This window comes from Lissotriton helveticus, chromosome 6, assembly GCF_964261635.1.
Source record: "Lissotriton helveticus chromosome 6, aLisHel1.1, whole genome shotgun sequence".
In the NCBI taxonomy this organism is placed as follows: Eukaryota; Metazoa; Chordata; class Amphibia; order Caudata; family Salamandridae; genus Lissotriton; species Lissotriton helveticus.
This window is the reverse complement of record NC_136067.1, coordinates 151,030,830-151,050,640: the sequence shown is the minus strand read 5'-3', so window position 1 is coordinate 151,050,640 and position 19,811 is coordinate 151,030,830. Positions and strand designations below refer to the sequence as shown.

Here is a 19,811-nt window from a genome sequence, read left to right as displayed (position 1 = left end):
AGACCTGAGGCTAATAGGGATCCATAGCTGTTCAGGGGAGGCACTATGAAGTGTAGACGAGTGAGGCATGGGGGCCATATGGAGTGTATAGATAATGATGGGCCACATGAAAGATTTGAAGATCGAGAGGGAATTGTGGAACATTTAGAGCCATGAGAGAGACATGAGGATGATGAGAAATGGCAACTGTGAGAGAAGTTTCAGGCACCAGGGGAGATGGGCTGAGGGTAAAATGTTGTGACGGCGAGGAAGAGACAATAGAGAGTTTATATGGGATTGCAGGGGATATGGGGGAAACACGATTGATGATGCAGAATATGGGAGCTCATGAAAGGACATTGGGCAGAGAGGGAGGAATGCACATTGTCTCAATTGTGCTGCGGCAAGCACTGTATAACAATATGATCTTGAATGGTGAGTTGTATTATACACCAAACCAGAGGCGCAACAAGAGGCAAATTTCGGGGGTGGGGGGGGGGCTAAGAAAAAATGTAAAGGGGGCTGAATCTTTAAGCGACATGCAGAGTAGAGCTACAGGGGCTCTTAGAAGGGGTGAAAAACAGCAAGGCCTCATTAACATGCAAATGGTCTTTTAAAGACCTGTGAAGTGCTCAGGTGCCGCTGTGTGTGTGCACGGGAAACTATCATCCCGGGCTGCCACACACGACGGGGGGCTGAAGCCCTTTGAGTCCAATGGGTGTTGCGCGCCTGCACCAAACGTATACATCAAATGTCACAATTAACTCAGACAACTGGGCCAGTGTTATATGGCACTGCCACTGCTGCAGAGCATAGTTAACACACTTGCCCTATACATTAATCTTCATCTTGCTTATTTATTTTGTCACTGTATCAAAGGATTCTAATCCTAGCAATCCACATGTCAACAGTCTGAATGAGATTTCTGGTAATGCTACTGAATTTGAGGTTTCGATAGGAGCTTTGGTGAGATGTGCGTGTATTATATTTAGTAAAGCCTTGAATTGAACTTTTTTAACCTTTTACATCTTGTCAATTCTGTTAAAAGAATGAGTGATCCTACTTTCAGCGCAGTCACCAGAGGATCAGATATCACTTCCCATGGAGTCATGTAGATAGAGGTTGTTTTTGGATAACTCCAAGTTTGGATAAAATAAATTGCTGAAGATTTTGAATAAATTAGAAATGCCATTCGCAAGTATTTAACATATTTCTTGTGTGCCTACGTCGTACTGTACTATCTATCTCGATACACATAATTTACCTTCTAGGAGTAGATCGCTGCATCTCCATGGTAGTGTGGGTCGTGTCATTGGAACCCTGAGGAGACACCGCGAAGTCCCCAAAGATTGTATCCAGCGATGATCTCCCCGACTTAGGAATTGGTGGAATTAATGTCCCGCTCAGTGACTTGCGTTTTTTTTCAGCACTGTACCTCACATACTGTAGGGAATTCTGCACCTGTAAGAAAGACGCCTGCAAGCAGAAACACCCCAATCAATCATGCTTTTGCTTAGCTCTTGTTAAGAAAAACAGTCAGTTGCAACAGTTTCAAATGACTACAGAGCCATGGTGGTTATATGACATAAGCATAGATGGCTTTACCCCATAACTAACAGACAATGGAAAATCACTTGGAACCACCCTAATATAGACCACATAACAACAAAAATCAATAAAGCATGATACTAGATCTCCTTCCCGATAAAGTGAAGCCCTATTCCCAGAACCACATTTCAGAACAACAGTGGAAGCCATAGTGCTCTTACACCTGGAAGGGGACAACACTCTGGACAATGGTCTACCCACCACCCATCTGGCATCCCTCAAAGGTGTCCTACATGCAACAGCATGTCTCATCAAGGGCCTGAGGAAATTCAACCACATCACCCTAATGCTGAAAAGAACTGTATTTCTCCCTCTCCTTGCTTGCAGCATCTTCAAGACCAGCTGCATTACCTACAAGGCCACGAGACAACATACCTCGTCAACATGCCTGCAGCTGGATGAGCTCTGATTCCTGGTCATGTCTGTACTTGGCTATTAGTGAACTGAGCATGCTGATATCTCCGCATGCATTGTACAAGGAACCCATTTCTTGAGTTGCTTGTAAGTCAGTGTCTGTTTCGGCTTTGAGGAAAAGCCATTGAAAATTTACTTCCCTATACTGCTGGAGAATGGATTTGTTGTGTGCCCACTCACATTATTGATTGATAATCGAGAACTGGACACATCAATATTGTGGGTCAATATAATGTTCCTTGAACTTCCTTTCTGAGTTGCTGGAGTCAATCTGCAAGCCTGGTGTGTAGAGTGGTCGTATTTTAGGTCCTTGGTGCTTACAGCAAACAGGCTTGACACCTAAATTTCTCTTTTCCAACAACAAGCGAAGAACAAAAACCCATCTCTTAATTCCCACGCCAACTACTGAACATGATCTCACTTTATCCTCTCTTCTTGATATAGTTCCTGTGTTCCCCAGTGCTATGGAGTGCGTTCTGTAGCCAGCACCTAAATTTGTGCTATAGAAATACCAATACCAAAGAAAACTAAATTTCTCACTAGAAGATCTCCTTCATCTTATACAAAATACACCACAGAACACTAACGTACTCATGAGCAGAATATACTCAATCAACCAAAATGTCAGAAGCTTCCCAGCTAAGCCCAACCTCATCTCAGCTTTGATTGGCTACTTAACACTATCCTTTTCTCAGGTTTCACCCCCTTGAGTTTCTCACAGGGATTTCAACTTCACTTATAAATGATCATCACCAGCTTCTTTATTTAATGCTACAAAGGTCAATCCAATTTAATGGGTGTAACTAACCATAAAGAATGTATAGACACAGTACAAACAGTACAAATATTTAACATTTCATGAAGGATAAAAAAACATGATACTTAAAACAGATCCAATTCATTGTTTCAACAGAAGCTATTTTTAATTACTAAATGCAATAAAATGGTATGGGTAGACTTATTACATCCAAATTATTGGGACAACCTCTTCCTGTGCTATCTGAATGCTAGATATATGTGTTTAGTGGGTGAGAATAGGGGTGTCTGCACACCTGCAAACAATACGTTTTCATTTCACCCAGGTTAGCTTTATTTATTCTGTAGATCTTGGGAGGCTGGAAGACTGAACTGGTCTGCTCAGATTTAAACTCAGAAGGTTCAGATCTGCAGATGTCACAGCGAGTAGCTATTTCACTGACCCATCCTTCTGACTGTATTCCTCATTGCTCAGGTCTCAGGCAGCTTATGTCGCCAGGGCTCAAACATCACATACCCTAACAGAGCACATCCATGGCCATATTTATCACTTCCCTCTCCCTCTTTCAATGACTGAGCCCCGCTTATCGGGTGATTGAAATTATTAATGAAGTGTTAGGGAGAAGGAGAAGAATTATTTTATACCATCATAGGTGTCCTTATTCTACCTGATTTACATCAGTTACCTCCTTGGGAGCCAGACTTTGGTCACTGTAGCCCTCTGTGGCCTCCTTTTCTCTGCTAATGTCCTCTGAGGCAGCCTCTTGGCCACTTTCCACTGCTCCGTTGGTCTGTGGAGTCGGGCTCTTCTGTATGGGCGGCACAGGTTTCAGCGCATTGAGCGTTCGTTGGGAGGTGGATCGTGGGACAGGTGGTGTTAGGACTCCATCACTGGGGCTACTAGATTCAACTGTAGAAATAACAGAGTAGCAAACCACTTAGAGACATTTCAGAAAATATATTTCGAATAATAAAATACAAAAATTCCCAATATCGTAGTGGTGTTTGTATTGTTAAAGTTTATTGTATGATTAATTAAAATCTTTACAATATTCTGATCATAAGAAAACAAAATGCATTTCCTCACAAATAGATAAATACATCAAAATAGCGGTAACGCAATTTTTTTTTACAATAGCAGCGATGAGTAGCAAACATACAGAACTGTAAAGTAGTCGTTATTAAAGTGCTAGACTTAAATATTACAGAGTGGTTATAGCTGATAAAGTGCTAATGACAGGAATAATGTGCAAATTGAATGTCTATCATAGTTTGTATACAAAGGGACAATGAGATCGATATGGTATAGTAGTTTAGTAGAAAAACACAACCCTTATCAAACATTTTGGCCTCATGGCGTTACCATTGCCAATCTGTCCGCCTCAAGGTGTTTCCAAAAGCGGCTGCGCATTGGTTGACTGAGCTTAAAGAAGGCAGTGCCAATACAGTCTGTGACCGCGCCACATTTCAGCGGTGGCCATCCAGTTCCAAAGTTTTCCTTATCCGCCTGCAGTCTGTCAGATCTTAAACGCCTCTTTTAAGCGGGTTTGTTCTGTCTAGTTCAACCGTTCTAGTTTTGTAAAAGTTAATTCCCTATTTATGTAAGATACACCGATGGATAAAGGTTCCCTTTACAAAGAACAGTTAAAAGAAATGTAACTAGGAGAGAGATATTAACAATTTGGATCAACGTGAGGTTGCATGTGGTGGTAGAGGGGGAAAGGGAGCTGAAACGGGAGTAAAGGGATTAAGAAGGGGGCAAGAGCAGCCCGTGGTGAAGGAAGAGGTACGTTTCCAAAGTTTTTCTGAATTGGGAAGCTCATGGAGAAATCAGCGAACTACAAGCACAGAGTTCGCAAATGAATCTCCTGACTGGGAAGGTTTAGAATAATATTTCAATAGAGCTGAATGTAGATGCTTCCAGTCAACGGATGGAGCTTGATACTGGGTCGTCTCCTGAGGAGATTTTTAGATGTCCAACCAGGTATTTTTAAGATAAACAGCTTGGTAATCTATGCATTGTGAAGGTCAATTTTCGTGTATTCAAAATCAGCAGTGTGACTGGGTGAAGCACACATTGGAGGGCAACTAATGTGGCTGCTGGGAGTCCTCGCAATATGACATGTCTAAAGACATTACAAAACCGTGTGTTTTTCAGACCCCTGTGTTGCAACTGTCTCTTTTGCATTGCAAATATCTTTGCTTGTGCATTCTAATAACGATTCTTAGATGTTGCTGGAAATATTCTGGTCAGCAACGTAGTGCTGTAAAATACACCGTTTGGATATCTTATCAACCAATCAATCAATCGAGGGTTTGTAAAGCGCACTACTCACCCGTGAGGGTCTCAAGGCGCTAGGGGTGGGGGCATCTCCGGATCAGTCGCAGAATCGGATCATTCGAAGAGCCGGGTCTTGTGGTCCTTCCTGACGGTTCGCAGGGTTGGGGAGCATCTGATGTGCACGGGGAGCTCGTTCCAGGTCTTGGCTGCGATGTAGGAGAAGGCTCTCCCGCCTGTTCTTGTTCTGCAGATCCGGGGACTTCTGCCAGGGCGAGGTCAGTCAGCGGAGCGGAGTTTCCTTTTGGGTGTGTGAAAGGTAACTCTCTGGTGAGGTATTTGGGTCTGATGTTGTTGAGGGATTTGTAGGCGTGGGTGAGGAGTTAAAAACTGCTCTTGGAGAGAGAATCTGGCAAACACCCAATCAAAGAGTTAGACTTGCCTAACGGACTGCACTGTAATGAGGTCACATTTATGTAGTGGTTCATAACCCAAGCAAGGCACCAAAGTGCCTTCTGATGAGTAGCATTCTTCACAGTTGGGTGTGGTTCAGTGGGAGGGTGTGAGTTTGCAGTGTGAACTATGTGAGCGTAATTTTGTTGTTGTGCATTACACATCATGCAAAAGACTCTGTGGAGCACACAGACAGCACAAGTCCACTATCCACCAACAGGCACTGCTTTATCTGGACACCAGAATCAGTGCCCCATGTGGGCACCAGGCACCCTTCCAGCGAGATGGTCCCGCTTACTCATAGAGACAGATGGTCATGAATGAGCCTTTAGGAGGGAGGAGCACTCTGCCCTAAGCTTGTTTTCCAGGGTAGAACAAATCTTTAAGATTCCAGTGCTCTCCAGAGCTGTCCAGCAGTGTAGGAACGCCGACAAGCATGTAGCCCGCAAAGGGTACTAAGAGCATCACCATCGTGCTATTGTGCTATTTTGCTGCCTGGACAGATAGCGAGAAGGCCGGGGACAGGAAGCTCTGTAGTTCTGGTTACATGAACAGAAGAGTAAGAAATGTTTTTAAAATAATGTCTTGTTTGTGAGGTACACTATGAGAAAAAAGGAACTGCGCAGAGCTGGTTAACACCGGAATGTGGCTCGAGGGCAGTAAGAGAGGAAAGACAGAAGTGGTAATAATTGAGATGAGATGTTAGGCTTTGAGTGTGGGTTTACAAAAAAAAAAAAGACAGTCCAACCAAGTACAAAAAGAGAATCTTGGAGGTGAATCTTCTTCAGTGTTCCAGCCTGGCCCTTCTTGATGACCAGAGGTCAGGTTCACTGTGACTTTCAGATTTTTGATCCTAGAATTTAGATAGTATCTCACGTCCTCAGATCCTGTAACTTTGTATCCCACATGCACAAGCTGTAATGAGGGAGTTCTTAAGGATGTGCTGTGTGTAAACTCCACTTTGAAGATGTTTGAGAACTCAGTCATGATTCTGGTGACCTTATATCTGGAACAAAACAAAGTCCATCACCAACAGCAGCCACTATCTCTTTAACAGAACAATGAGCAAGGGAGTCAGCTCCTAAGAAGAAATGTGAAACCCAAAATGTTTTTTATTTATAAATCTCAGCAATGGCATCTTGGCACTTGGACCATACAGATCAAGAACAATGCAAATGGGTTAGAGAGAGAAGAGGAGGGAACAGTGAAGCAGACTGATAGCAGAATAAATGGATTTATAACGGCTTCCTGATTGTAAGAATGTAATCAATTAGACGTAGGTGATGGAAATCCAGTTCCAGAGATGAGGACCCAAAACTCTCAAACCTCTTCCGCTGCGCTTGAATTTCTTAAAAGGCAGTGCTATTGCAAGAGTAAGATAACCTGAACATACAGATTGGGGTGGTTTGTAAAAAGTGATAATATGAGAGAGAAAGTTGAGACTGGTATGTTGAAGATTCCTGGGAACATTGCATAGCGCCTATAGGTGTATTAGCAACAAAGCTGCGTCTTACAGTATGCTGAGATGTCAAATTTACAGAGTTTGCTGCTGAAATCTTGGATACCTTGAAGCTTTTTATGCAAAGGACTTTGAAAAGTATGGTTTAAACCTTTAATTGCATCCTGAGAAGTTGTAAATACAAGTCGAACTGCTGAAGACACTTGGTTCCTATGTGATTTCAATAGATATGTATCGAGGAAAGTTCAGCAGCATGGTCGATTTGAGGAAGCCCCACCGTCAATATTTAAAATGCAATTGTTCACCTATTTTTTTTTTTTTTTTTTTAAAACCTTTATTGAACAACGAAAGCTCACAAATACTGGCCTACAACCACACGGGCCGGCCAGAACAGAATGGTAAATAACCAGCATACAAAAAGAAGTTCTGCACAGGATATAACATCAGGAGCACTGGTGAAGCAATAAAAACCATCGAGCGTTCAGCAAGAGCAGGATAATAAAGGTTAATTTTCTAGCACGGGGAGGGGACCAAAGAAATAACGGGCCGTATATGAGAGTACAAGGGAGGGACCGTGGCAAGCCGCCATTTTATAGACACAACGTAAGAAAATGAAAGCATATAATCAAATCTAGCAAAGGACAGAAACAGAATCAGACCATCAAATAGCGACAGTGGCAACAGTCAATCGAGCTCACTCACCTCCGCCCCTACCCGAACAAAGAAGACGTGGTCAAAAAGCCCCATCACAAAGACTACGCAATACGCACCCCAACGGAAAAAGGGAACCTCCATAAAGGAGAAAGGGAAAGAGGGAGAAAAAGACAACAAAAGGAACACTCGCCAGATCATGCACCCCCAGGGGGAAAAACAGGACAATAAAACCGGCATGTGATGTAACAGAAACACGATACCAGAATAGGCAGCGAACCACAATCAGCCACACACCAGAAGAAGGACAGAAAACCCCCGGGGGAGACACGAGGTGACAGAGTCCCGAAAAAGTGAATACACAAGAGCCATAGAACAAAAAAGGGGAAAATAAGGGGGGAAAAAGACCCCCCGACACAAACAGACCCCCCCACCCACCCTTAAGCCCACCCTGCACCCCTGCAGAAGGCTACGGCCTAACCCCCCCGCAGCGTGCCTGTCGCCCTAAGTAGAACCCGAAATATAGTGAAGCAAGAAAAGTTGGAATTAAAAGACAAAAAAAGGGGGGGGGGAAGGAGGGGAAGGAAAGAAGGGAGTAAAGACATACAAACATACACACGGAGGAGGGCCAAAGACAGGAGTAAACGCACCCATCCACCCGCCCGGGTTTAAGGTCCAAGTCCTCGGGAAGCCAAAGAATATCAGGCCAAAGTCCAGGAGCACTAACCAGATACACAGAACCATATCAGGACACAAAGATCATCCAAGCCGTTCATGAGCTACCGCATATAAGAGTTAGTTTTCATCAGCCCTGACCCTTTTTATCCAAAGCAATAAGGGTCCGATCCAACGAGGACCCTGCCAGAAAGAACAGAAGGCAGGCAGCAGGAGAGTCCAACGGCAGTCCAAAAAAGTCACAGGAAGAATAGCACGGAAGATCCAGGAAAATCACAGATTGTAGCAAACGATGCAGGCACAGTTCCAAGGATATATCCATAAAAACCGACCCATCCGGGCCGGCACAGGAGACGTCATCGGGCGGTGGTGATTGAGAGGGACCAGGAGAATCATGAAAGTCCGGCAAAACAAAATCCAGCTCCCGGGCCAAGGGCAGAGGAGGCAGCACAGGAGGAGAAGGCGCCATCAGGTTACGCACCTCCGGGGCGGCAGCCGGGACCGAGTCCGCCAGGAGAGTACCAGCCACACCCCGCGATATCAATGCCTCATCCGGTCGTGGGGGCCCGGGAGGCCCGCAGTGAGGAACCGTCTCCGGAGCCAGGAGTGGCGCGGCCACCGAGAGCCGCCAGGATAGCAGGATGTTGAAGATCCCCTTAAGTGCAGGAAAACCTTCACAGTATCCGACACCCGGGCCCTGCGGCGGGCCCCCAGTGCTCGTCCGGGCCCGGCCCAAACAAATGGGGTTGGTCGCCATCTTGAGAGCCCGAACAGGCCGCGCGGCCAACAACCTCCGCCGGGGCGGCAGTCAAGCAGATGAAGTCCCGCCGACAGGCAGAAGAACACCCCGGACAGGAAGGGGGGCCACCAGAAGAAGGGGATTCGCCGGCGCCCCAATGTCGCCAGTCCCGATCTCCGAGTCCGGGCGGCAAAGAACAAGATGGCCGGACCGGAGAACAAAGGGGGAGGAAGCTGAACACACGAGGAACCCCAATAATGAAGGGCAGCGTCACCATCCAAGGCCGCCGCCACACAGGAGTCTCTCAGCCAGGAACCTCCGGGTCACACGAACAGCGGCCCTCTGATCACCTCAAGTGCGCCCCGAAGGGCAAGCCCGCAGGCTGCATCCGGCCCAGGAGCCGGGACGAAGAACCAGGCCAGTCCGCTCTCGAGTCCCGGGAATGGTCGGGGGCACCGCACCGGACCCACAGCAGCCAGGACAACCGGAACAAGCGGTAAGTGCCTGCAGTGCGTCGTAGTAGTACCACACAGCAAGGAGGGCTTCCCGGGGCAGGATAAATGCAGGATAAATGCGAAAAACACAGGCGGGCGAACGGAGCCGAGCTAAAGCGCGGCCATCTCGGTCGCGAGCTAGGCTCCTCCCCTGTTCACCTATTTTTGGATACGGTACTGTACCTTCAAGGCATGCTACAAACTCTTAAAAGTGATTTTACGACATAGTTTATATCCAGGAAATCAGATCTTCTAAAATCCATTGAAGTTACCTTGCCGGAGAATGGTCACCTACCAACTTTACAGCTATGAGGGCGGAAGCTCAAAATGAGGGCATTGGGAAAAAAACTAAAACAGGAAGAGTAATGAAGAAGGGCAACTGAAATTGTCAACTAGATAAGTGATTTATAACACTTCAACAAGGCTTAACTAAACAAGATAGTTAAAAGTTGAAAATGTGATTAAGGTGTATAAATTAGTAGACTTGCATACCCTAAGTAACCACCCCTCTTCTAATTCTTGTCAAAAAAAGTATCTGGGTTTCAATTCTAATTCTGTGATTAGAAACGTGGATTGTATAAACAAGGGTTAATAAATGAAGCATTTCCAATCCCTCCCACCAAAAGAAATGTTGTGGAAATTGCTATTCCTCATCCAGGAAGGATTAAAATGCTGAATACAAGTCTCATATCACGATCTACATATACCAGATGTAAAGAAAATAGCTAATGTTGTCTAGCCTGTTCACGTTGTTAGATCACTTACAAAAAACAACAAAGTGATGGATTGAATGCTTGAATTAATCTTAGCCACTGGCAATCACTCAGGGCCGCATCCCAATTCATAATTTTTCACCAACTATGCCACCTCAGTTTGAAACCAGCCACATGCAAATCAGTCTTGACCCTGCTCCTTATGGGAACAGTCCAGCCCAAACTGCCAGGTCAGGTCCTCCCTGAACCAGAACACAAGCAACCTAGGACTGATTTCATCCTAGTTAGGGCTCTTCAGCCAGGTATATCTTGGTTTCAGTGGCACAGTGAGTCCGGGTATGCCCACATCTGGGCATACCCGGCACACTTAGGGCGTCAAATGCAAAAACAACAAAGTGATGAATGGAACGCCTGAATGTATCTCAGATACTATCAATCCATCTGGCCGCATCCCAATCCATAGTTCTTTTGCCCACCAGTTTGGACCAAGCCATATGCAAATCAGTCTTGACCCTCCTCCTTATGGTAACAGTCCAGCCCAAAGGGGATTTTAGTCATAATCTCTCAACAACCACCTGCAATTAGGACCTGACTTAAAGGATGGCCAGCTTTGGTGCTATTTCTGATTGCAGTCACATTTTCTGTACTGCCTGAATTTACCTGTCCTGAACAAGAGGCTCCAATCACATGTCCGGATTAGTTATTCTCGTCACCCTATTTTGAAAAGTAATCTTATATTACACTTTTATTTCTCTTCTAATATTTCATTATGATAAGGACTGTGATTCAATGACAAGGATTGAAATGTGCCACTTTGACCAATGATTACATTAAACTGTTGTCTCAAACTGCGCTTCTAGTCTTGACTTATGAGGCGAAATGGCAGGCGGAAACCAATTAGCGCGGGAAATCTAGGGTAATGAGACTGGGATAGTGAATGTGTGGATTTTCCAACCAAAAAATTATCACTAGGTGTATTATTATGTAACACTTTCCCTTAAAGATCATTTGATAGCAAAAGCGAAGATGTTGGAAAACGAGCAGCACCCAGCCTTACGGGTCTCTGCCTCTCACAGGCCTGAGAAGGGTCATGTGTAAAAAAAACTTGATGAGGTTATTTTTAAAAAAATGATCCCAATGCTCTAAATGAAATCCAGGGAAAACAAAAAATAGTTTAAACAAGAATGCCATAAACACAAGATGAAGGATACTGCACCTCGGTTGCTGGTATGTAGAGGTTCTGTACATGAGAAGAGTAACACTGGTAAGCAAGCAACCCTTTATTGCTTGAGTAGTAAAAATTCCCAAGGATTGGGAAGAGTGGTGGTATTCATGACTGTAGTGCTTAAGATGTCTTATTGTCCTCTTTGTTTCTGGGAAGTCTGTTGAAGGATATAAGAGTATGTAGAAGTAATTCTTGAAGAAACAGCACCTGAAGAGCTTGTTTCTTTATTGACATGGAAACACAGTATTTCTACTAAACTGTAATTATTCCACTTCTGGTGTCTTTGATTTAACACATTTTATGTTTCTATTTTTGAGTTATGTCAGCAGCACAATATTTTGGTGTTGTTTGTACTTGTCAATCAATTTTGACTGTGTATGTTCTAAAACTAGGAATATCGATTCATTTTAATGGCTACATCATTAATCAAATCAATCAAACAGCATTTTTAAAGCGCAACACTGCCACCCCAAGGGGTTTCTGGGTGCTGTGTCTCAGTCGAAAAGCCAGGTCTTGTGTCTCTTTTTGAGGCTGCGACAGATCCAGGGGTTTTGTGTGAGGGCGAGTGAAAAGGAGCACAGGTGTCTTGAGGTTTGGTGGAAATTCAGTTGATGGTTGATGTAGGCAGGTCCTAGGTCGTGTAGGGATTTGTAGGCGTGTGAGGACTTTGAACTGGCATCTCTTCTGGATGGGGAGCCAGTGGAGGTCTCTCAGGTAGGGGGCAATGTGGGTTCGTTTGGGGTGGTCCAGGATGATTCTGGCTGCAGCATTTTGTATGATCTGGAGTCTTCTAAGGAGCTGGGTGGAGATGCCGGCGTAGAGGGCATTGCTGTAGCTGAGGCAGCTGGCGACGAGGGCCTGAGTGACCATCTTTCTGGTGTTGGTTGGGATCCATCAGAAGCTTCTGAAGAACATGCAAAGTGTGTGGAAGCAAGAGGAGACGACTGCATTTACTTGTCATTTTATTGTCAGTTGCCTGTCGAGGATGATGCCAAGGTTGCGTGCATGGTCGGTCGGTGTGAGTGTGGGTGTAGGTCCGAGTTCTGCAGGCCACCAGCTGTGGTCCCAAGCGAAGGTGTTCTTCCTGAAGATCAGTACTTCAGTTTTGTCGGAGTTCAGTTGGAGACAGCTGTCTCTCATCCATTTGGCTACGTTCGTCATGGCATTGAAGAAGTTGGTTTTGGTGTTGGAGGGGTCCTCGGTGAGCGAGAGGATTATTTGAATGTCATCTGAATAGGAGATTATGTTGAGTCCATGGGATCTGATGTGTCTGCGAGATGGGTCGTGTAGATTTTGAACAGGGTGGGACTGAGGGATGATCCTTGTGGTATGCCACATATGATGTCTTTGGTGAAGGGAGGCTGTCGGATGTTCAGTGTGTGTCCTGTAAGGAAGGAGGCAATCCACTTGATGGCGTCTTGATGTATGCCTATGTTGAAGAGTCTGTTGATGAGGGTTTTGTGGGAGACAGTGTCGAACGCCGAGCAGAGGTTGAGAAGGATCAGATTCACAATTTCTCCTCATTCAAGGAGTGTTCTGTGGCGGCATTCAGAGCGGTCTCAATGCTGTGGTTGGCATGGAATCCTAATTGTGATGCATCCAGTTGGTGGTTTTGTTCCAGGAATTCAGTGAGCTGCTAGTTGATGGCTTTCTCAAGCACTCTTGCCAGATGGGGAGCAGGGATTGGACAATAATTTATGAGTTCGCTGGGGTTGGCGGAGGCTTTTTTTAGGAGGGGTCTGACGTCTGCGTGTTTCCATCTGTCCGAAAATGTTACTGTGGAGATAGGAGGTGTTGCGCATGCTGGTGAGTTGAGTGCTGATTGAGTTTATTGCAAGGTTGTAGAGGTGGTGGGGGCAGGGGTCGGTGGGCGCCCTGGAGTCGATGGAAGACATGATAGCTGAGGTGGTCAGGGCGGCGAGCGGAGACTAGATGGTAATGGTTTGGCTGATTTTCGCTGGTTGGGTGAGGACATTAGGGTTGAGGGTGGCGGGTTGGAAGTTGAAATTCTTGTAGATGTTGCGGGCATTCTGTACCTACACAGATCTATGCACAGGAAAACAGGACCTTGGTGTAAAGGGGTGTACCAACCTATCACCTTAGTACCCATAATCCCCAAACCGACTAGCTATAGTGTCTCATTCGTTCTCCTCCAAAAATCACGAAGCTACAAATGATTAGACAACCCAGAACACAACATTCCTGACTCTCTCAGGAATCACGGTAGCAAGACATACCCTTTCGCTCGCTCATGCGTACTTGTCCACAATAAGAATTGGCAGAGTCACCGTAATAGTTCAACATTTTTATTTTAACTATCGTGCTCTACAATACTGTATACGAACCACTACCAGCAGCAAAATGCATAAACTCAAAACACTTAGCATTGTTACAATTCCATAGAGTACAAAGAGGGGAAGTCATTATATAAAGACAGTGGAAAAAAGGACTATAAGATCTAACCACCCTCCCCTTGACTGGAAGAAGTTTATTTATATAAAGGAAGATCTCTGGGCTTTTGACAGCAGACCCCATACCTTAAAGCCTGGATGTAAGGTTTACATCATAGGAACAGCATAGCTCTTCTCCATGGAAAGGCGTTCTCCACGTGTGTTAAAACAACATGCAACCCCGTAATATCAAACCAAGAGTCTACAGCATTGCAGCTGTCTTTAGCATGTTATATCTGGTGCTAGGGACTGACCATAACAGAATAACAAGGGGCATTGTTTATCGACCTTGCACAATGTGTTCAGACTAAACTTCAGGAACTTAGCAGAGAAAGCGAAACGCAGACCGTTCTCATGTGAAAGGCACAAACAGAGTCTTACAAAAACAAAGTCATGTAGTAACATGCGCAAAAGCAGCATTATGGCAGCGAAGCTCATGCTAACTTAGCAATGTCGACAATGTCCGTAAGGGCCATATCGAGGTCTGTTGAGGCCACGGGTTGGGAGGTGGTAAGGGCCTGTGACCACTGGGTTTCGGTGTCCTTTCTCCAGCTGCAGTGGGATCTGACGCCTGGTGATGGTATGCTGGGTATCGGTGATGGTGAAGTGAACAATGGTGTGGTCAGACCAGGTGAGTTCTGTGGTGTCGCTGAATTTGATTCCGTCGCTGGAGATGAAAGTGGGGTCTAGTGTGTGCACTGCTTTGTGTGTGGGTGTGGTGACCAGTTGGATGAGGCAGATGTTGGTCAGGTTCTCTAGGAGGGCGATGGAGTTGGTGTTGTTGGGTTAATCTATGTAGAAGTTGAGAATGCGAAGAAGGACGTTTTGGTGAAGTTGAGGTCACCAAGTATTCCGTAGTGGTAAGAGTCGATTTCTAGGGGGGGGGGGGCAAGGATGAGGGAGGTCCTCATCCTCGGCTCCAACCCATCAGCCTGGGACGACTCCTGGTGGCCAACGGCACTGGGGCAGCCCCGACACCCACCGACCACACACGCAACCTAGGAGTCATACTCGACCAAGGATAGCAGGCAGTGCAGGGACGGAGAACGCAGGGTCAGGGACAGCAGGCAGTACAAGGGGAGCGGCAGTGCAGGGACAGCAGGTAGTGCAGGGGCAGCCCAAGGGGACAGCAGCGCAGGGGCAGGGATAGCAGGCAGCGCAAGTACTGTGATAGGCAGCGCAGAGTCATGGATAGCAAGGAGCACAAGGAGAGGGGGAGCAGCAGCACAGAGATAGCAAGCAGCACAGGACAGTGCAGGAAGAGCGGCAGAGCAGGGATAGCAGACAGTGCAGGCACAGTTCAGGGGGCAGCAGGACAGGGATAGCAGGCAGTGCAAGGACTGGGACGGGCAGCGCGGGGTCAGGGGCAGGCAGCACAGGGACTGGGGTGGGCGCAGTACCTTAGCAGGGATCAGACGAAAGCGGCAAGACCAGGCCAGCTTCCACTGGGAGGTATGAAAATGCGACAACGAGCCATCCCCACCTGCAGGGCTGCCGGGAGATGTAGTCCGGTGGTGGGAGGGGGTCCAGGATGCTCTGGAGCATGGTGATGCGGCAGAAGAGGGGTGAGAGCCTTGTGGAGGGCTTCATGAGTTGTTGATTGCAATACAATAGGCTGCATGTTGTGACAATTGTTGCTTAACCTTCAATAAGGGTTGTACATACCTACCATTAAATGAGTGTTAGGTGCCTGAGAGTAACATGGATTCTGCACCAATATTTTTACTCTTAATAACTGTTCTATTAGTTGCTTCTTAAATTTGGTAATGTGCCTTCGTAGGACTGGAAATGATAACCCTCTGTTGAAAAATTTATATAGCAAGGCCCTCATCTCGGTGACTAAACTTTACCCACATAACAGTTACTGCGCTAGCGGCTTAGAGGTGAGCACAGAGCACTCTGTATTCAAAGGAAACATTATCATTTTTGTATTGATTAATTAATCAATATTTATTTAACTAATTCAGCGGTTCTTAAACTTTTGACTTCTATAGACCCCCTCTGAATCATTATTGGAATTCTGCGACCCCCCACTTAGTCATTATTGGAAGCCGCAGACCCCTGACGTAAGCAGTTTTTATGAATTGAACCTCAGAACAATTCACAAAAATACAAAAACAAGTGTACACAAAACACATGTTCAAATATCGAGATATTTTGTGTAATTCACAATCAAATGTAGCACAAGTTCTAAAATTTTCATTGCTGCTTCCTTATTTGTATATGCTTTACTCATTTTAATTGATTAATTTTATTATTTCATTTGGTAGAATAATCGCGAACCCCTGAATAGGCGTCACAGACCTCCGGGGGTCTTCAAACCACTGTACTAATTGACATAGTCTACACAATGATCTTTATAGCTTGTAGCAGAGGTCACTTGCACATGCATTATACTTTTCTTTGTAGCTGTTGTTCTTTTAGCTATTATCAGATGGCCACAGTGCAGGGTACGAGCTACTGAAGTTTTCTAGTGGTCCGCAGAACATACTAATCATAGGGCCAGATTTACCACCTACTAACCCTGCGCAGTGCAGCAGCCACAAATGCTGCACTGCACTGTGTGAGAAAGAGAGAGAGGCACATTTATTTAAATATGGTACTCACCTCCCCTTTCCCTAGCTCCGGTGCTGAAATCAGCAGCCGTGAGCCACAGAGACACCTTTGCGCCTTAGTGTAAGGGTGTCTCTGTGAGTCTAGCATATGTTTTGTACTGGAAGGATACCTTTCCAGTACAAAATATTATGCACAGACTGACTTTAACCCTTTTACCTCTTTGTATGTTTGCTGTACAGTGCAGCGCACATACAAAGTCAGAAAAGGAAGGAGAAATGAAAGCATTTGTCCTTCGTTGTGCCTACTTCAAAAGGGTGTCGTTTTTTGATGCTAAACACTGTCTGCGTTATTTAGTAAATAGGGTTTAGTGTCAGAAACCTTGGGTGGATGCTTGAGAACGCCTGTGCTCCACCCATCGAAGATGCTGGAATGCCTGCAGCTTGTCTCTGCCATCCCCTGCTTGATCCACTCAATATGTGTTCATGTTAATGGGGCATACCTTGTAGTACCTGTTACTGAAACCTAGTCCATTATGGAAACGTTTCTCCTCTCTACCTCCACTCCTTCTTTGTTCTTTTGAGGATTTTAATGCTGAGACCTATTTTCTAATTGTTTATTTGTGCCTCATTATATACCTCTACCGAACAATAATCTGTGGAGCCAAAGGAATTGATCATATAAGGATTTTAGTTAGAGAGGTAATAGAATTAATAACTGAACAAATTGAAAAGTCAGGAAGAGAACGAATAGAGGATGCAGAACAGATGACTAACGCTGGGGGAAGAAAAGAGACGGGGCGGGTGAGTGTGGAAGAGAGGGCCAACTGCAGAAGGTATGGGCATGGAGTCAGAGGGAGGAAACACAGGGGTAGACACAAGTAGGCACAAAATTGCAGAAAGAGTATCATACCAGCAAAGAGAATTTTACTCGCAGGATGTACAGTTGTAGCACACCTTGCCTCCTTTACCGATGAAGCCTAATCTTTTGTCTCTAATATTCCTTCATCTCTCCATGTCCTCCTAGGATTGTTTCCCACTATCTAGGCAACACCTAAGTAGCCTACCAGATACATCTCACTGTGGGAACCTTCATGTCCACACCTTAATTATTGTATTGCACCCTACCTTGTCTGCCTCTCTTGATTGGTTGAACGTAACTGTACATTTCTGTATCATTCCACTAAAAAGTTACCCAATCGAATACTGCCCCCTCTAACAAGGCATTCCAGCTCGCACAACAACTCTCTGGTTCACTTCTCTGCTTGTTTCCAGATTTCATCCAATGGTGGCTATTTGTGAAACGCTGCAACTGCTCTGACTGTGACTGCATCAAGTAAAAAAAGACTTAAATCAACAGTGTCAAATGGGCTAGACTATGCTGGTGTTGTGGTATACAAATGTTCATTTATAATTCACCCAAAGGATATATAGGAGCTAAAGTACTCCAGAGACAAAGTGTAAAGTGTGTAAATCGGGCGTCCTTCAATAAGGGAGCAGCGACTTCAAAGTATTGATCGAAAAGGTAGTGTCAACTCTGCAGTCCTCAGAATATCCAAAGAGTTCTTAATCATATCTTCCTCACAAAATCAGAGACCAAGGGAGACATGTCTCCACAATCAACACAAACTTGTTAAGCCGAAGCAACAAATAGTGGATGACCCAACATCAATAAAAAACCTAAAGCCGATAATGTTCTCAATTAAAGCAACAAAATTACATAACTTGTACTTAAACACATTAAAATATTGGATTGATTCGAGACACAAAGGTCAATGGTGAGGGATCCCAAGAAAGGTTTACAGTTGAGGATCTAGAGCACCACCTCACCTCCCTGTAGTCCAGGGCCCTCCGACATCTTCCTTTTCACTTTGTCCTTCAGCCGTGCCGTTTCCAGGGCTGCGCTGCCCACCTCCTGCTCCCGCGTGTCTACCTTCAAGGGTGGGCTTGGGGGCTGAAGTAACTCTCTCCTCAGTGCCAGGCTTTGGTAACTGTTCCGAGTCTCCCGACTCTTGGTAGGCAAAACTGCACCAGAAAAAGCCTGGTCGCCAATTCCACCACTTAGAGCGGGCTTCATCTGAACACTTAATGACGCCTGGTAGGAAGCTGAAAAACAAGGGCATGGAAAAGCTAGGATAAATAACGAGGACAATAGCCAGACATAGATACACTAGTGCAGAAGAAGAAGCTTAAGACACCATGAATGATACATTTGAAGGTATATATCTCTGCTTTGTATTAGAAGTCATGATGTGGTTTCAGACACATATGTCACCAATAAAATGTATTAATGTGTACAATAACTTGATCTACTCAGTTTCACTATCATAAACTGCTTAGGGGATGTGCATATGAGACTGAACACAAATATTTCACAGAACATCAATGTAAAATGATGTATTGGTATAACTCAGGAGCTCCCAGAACACCAGACCTGTGATGCATTGGATTTTCTTCCTGGTTTCCTCTCTCCACACAGGGATTCTGCATTAAAATGTCTTTACACAACAAAATGAAGATCCACGGTGCAAATGAAATGTGACCTATCTTATTCTTCACTTTACCAAGTAATCTGGGCAGTAGCCGGAACTGCTGGACAAGTCGCATTTGTTCCTACTGGCGCAGGACCAAGGCTGGTTTGCATGTGGCTGGGTCCTGTCTGAGTTGGCCTGATGAGAAATAAATTGTGGAGTAGAATGCGGCCAGAGTAATTACCAATGACCGAGATTAATTCAAGCTTTCCACCCAACCCTTTTTTTGTTTTCCTGGGTAAGATGCTCTAAGTGCAATGGGTATTATCAGACGTGGGTCCATGCTCACTGTGCCATAGATCTCAGATTGCACCATAATGACAAGGCCCAGTAGGTGGAGACAGATCTGGTATTGCTTGTATTCGGAGGGGCCGTGGCCTGAGTGTTCTATCTAGAATGTTCCTATTGGAGTAAGAGCAAGACTGATTTGCATATCTCTGGTTCCTGGCTGGGGTGGCATGGTGGGCTGAAAAACAATGGACTGGAATGTGCCCCAAGGAATTACGAGTGACTAGAATTAATTCAAGCAATCCACCAATAATTTCTTTGTTTTCCCAGGAGAAACCAAAGGAGATAAAGGCACCATTTGTGGAAATTATAGATAAGACAGACTTGGATGATGCAAGAATGTATGCTAGAGCGCTGACTATTAGTTCTGGATTAAGAGGCCGATTAGGATGGCGGTGAATCCGCAGCCTCCAGGCCGGCGGAAGCCACCACCGGCCTGGAGGATGCGGATTCACCGCCGCGGCCACAGACATCACCCACCGCCAGATTAGGATGGCGGTGGGACCAGCGGCGGATGGCAGGTCCGTCCGCCGCTGATCCGCGGGG

At 45.4% G+C, this 19,811-nt stretch overlaps 1 protein-coding gene across 2 annotated transcripts in view; it reads right to left on the bottom strand.

Annotated features, from left to right (window-relative positions):
• Positions 1-19,811, bottom strand: part of TOGARAM2 (TOG array regulator of axonemal microtubules 2) — a 315,487-nt gene that overhangs the window by 208,270 nt on the left and 87,406 nt on the right. For both annotated transcript variants that reach the window (XM_078647517.1, XM_078647518.1), the window contains 3 exons: positions 18,277-18,552; positions 3,444-3,667; positions 1,244-1,455 (listed from right to left, as the gene is read on the bottom strand). In XM_078647517.1, the coding sequence (XP_078503643.1) occupies positions 1,244-1,455; positions 3,444-3,667; positions 18,277-18,552 (712 nt within the window). The remainder of the gene's footprint in view (positions 1-1,243; positions 1,456-3,443; positions 3,668-18,276; positions 18,553-19,811) is intronic.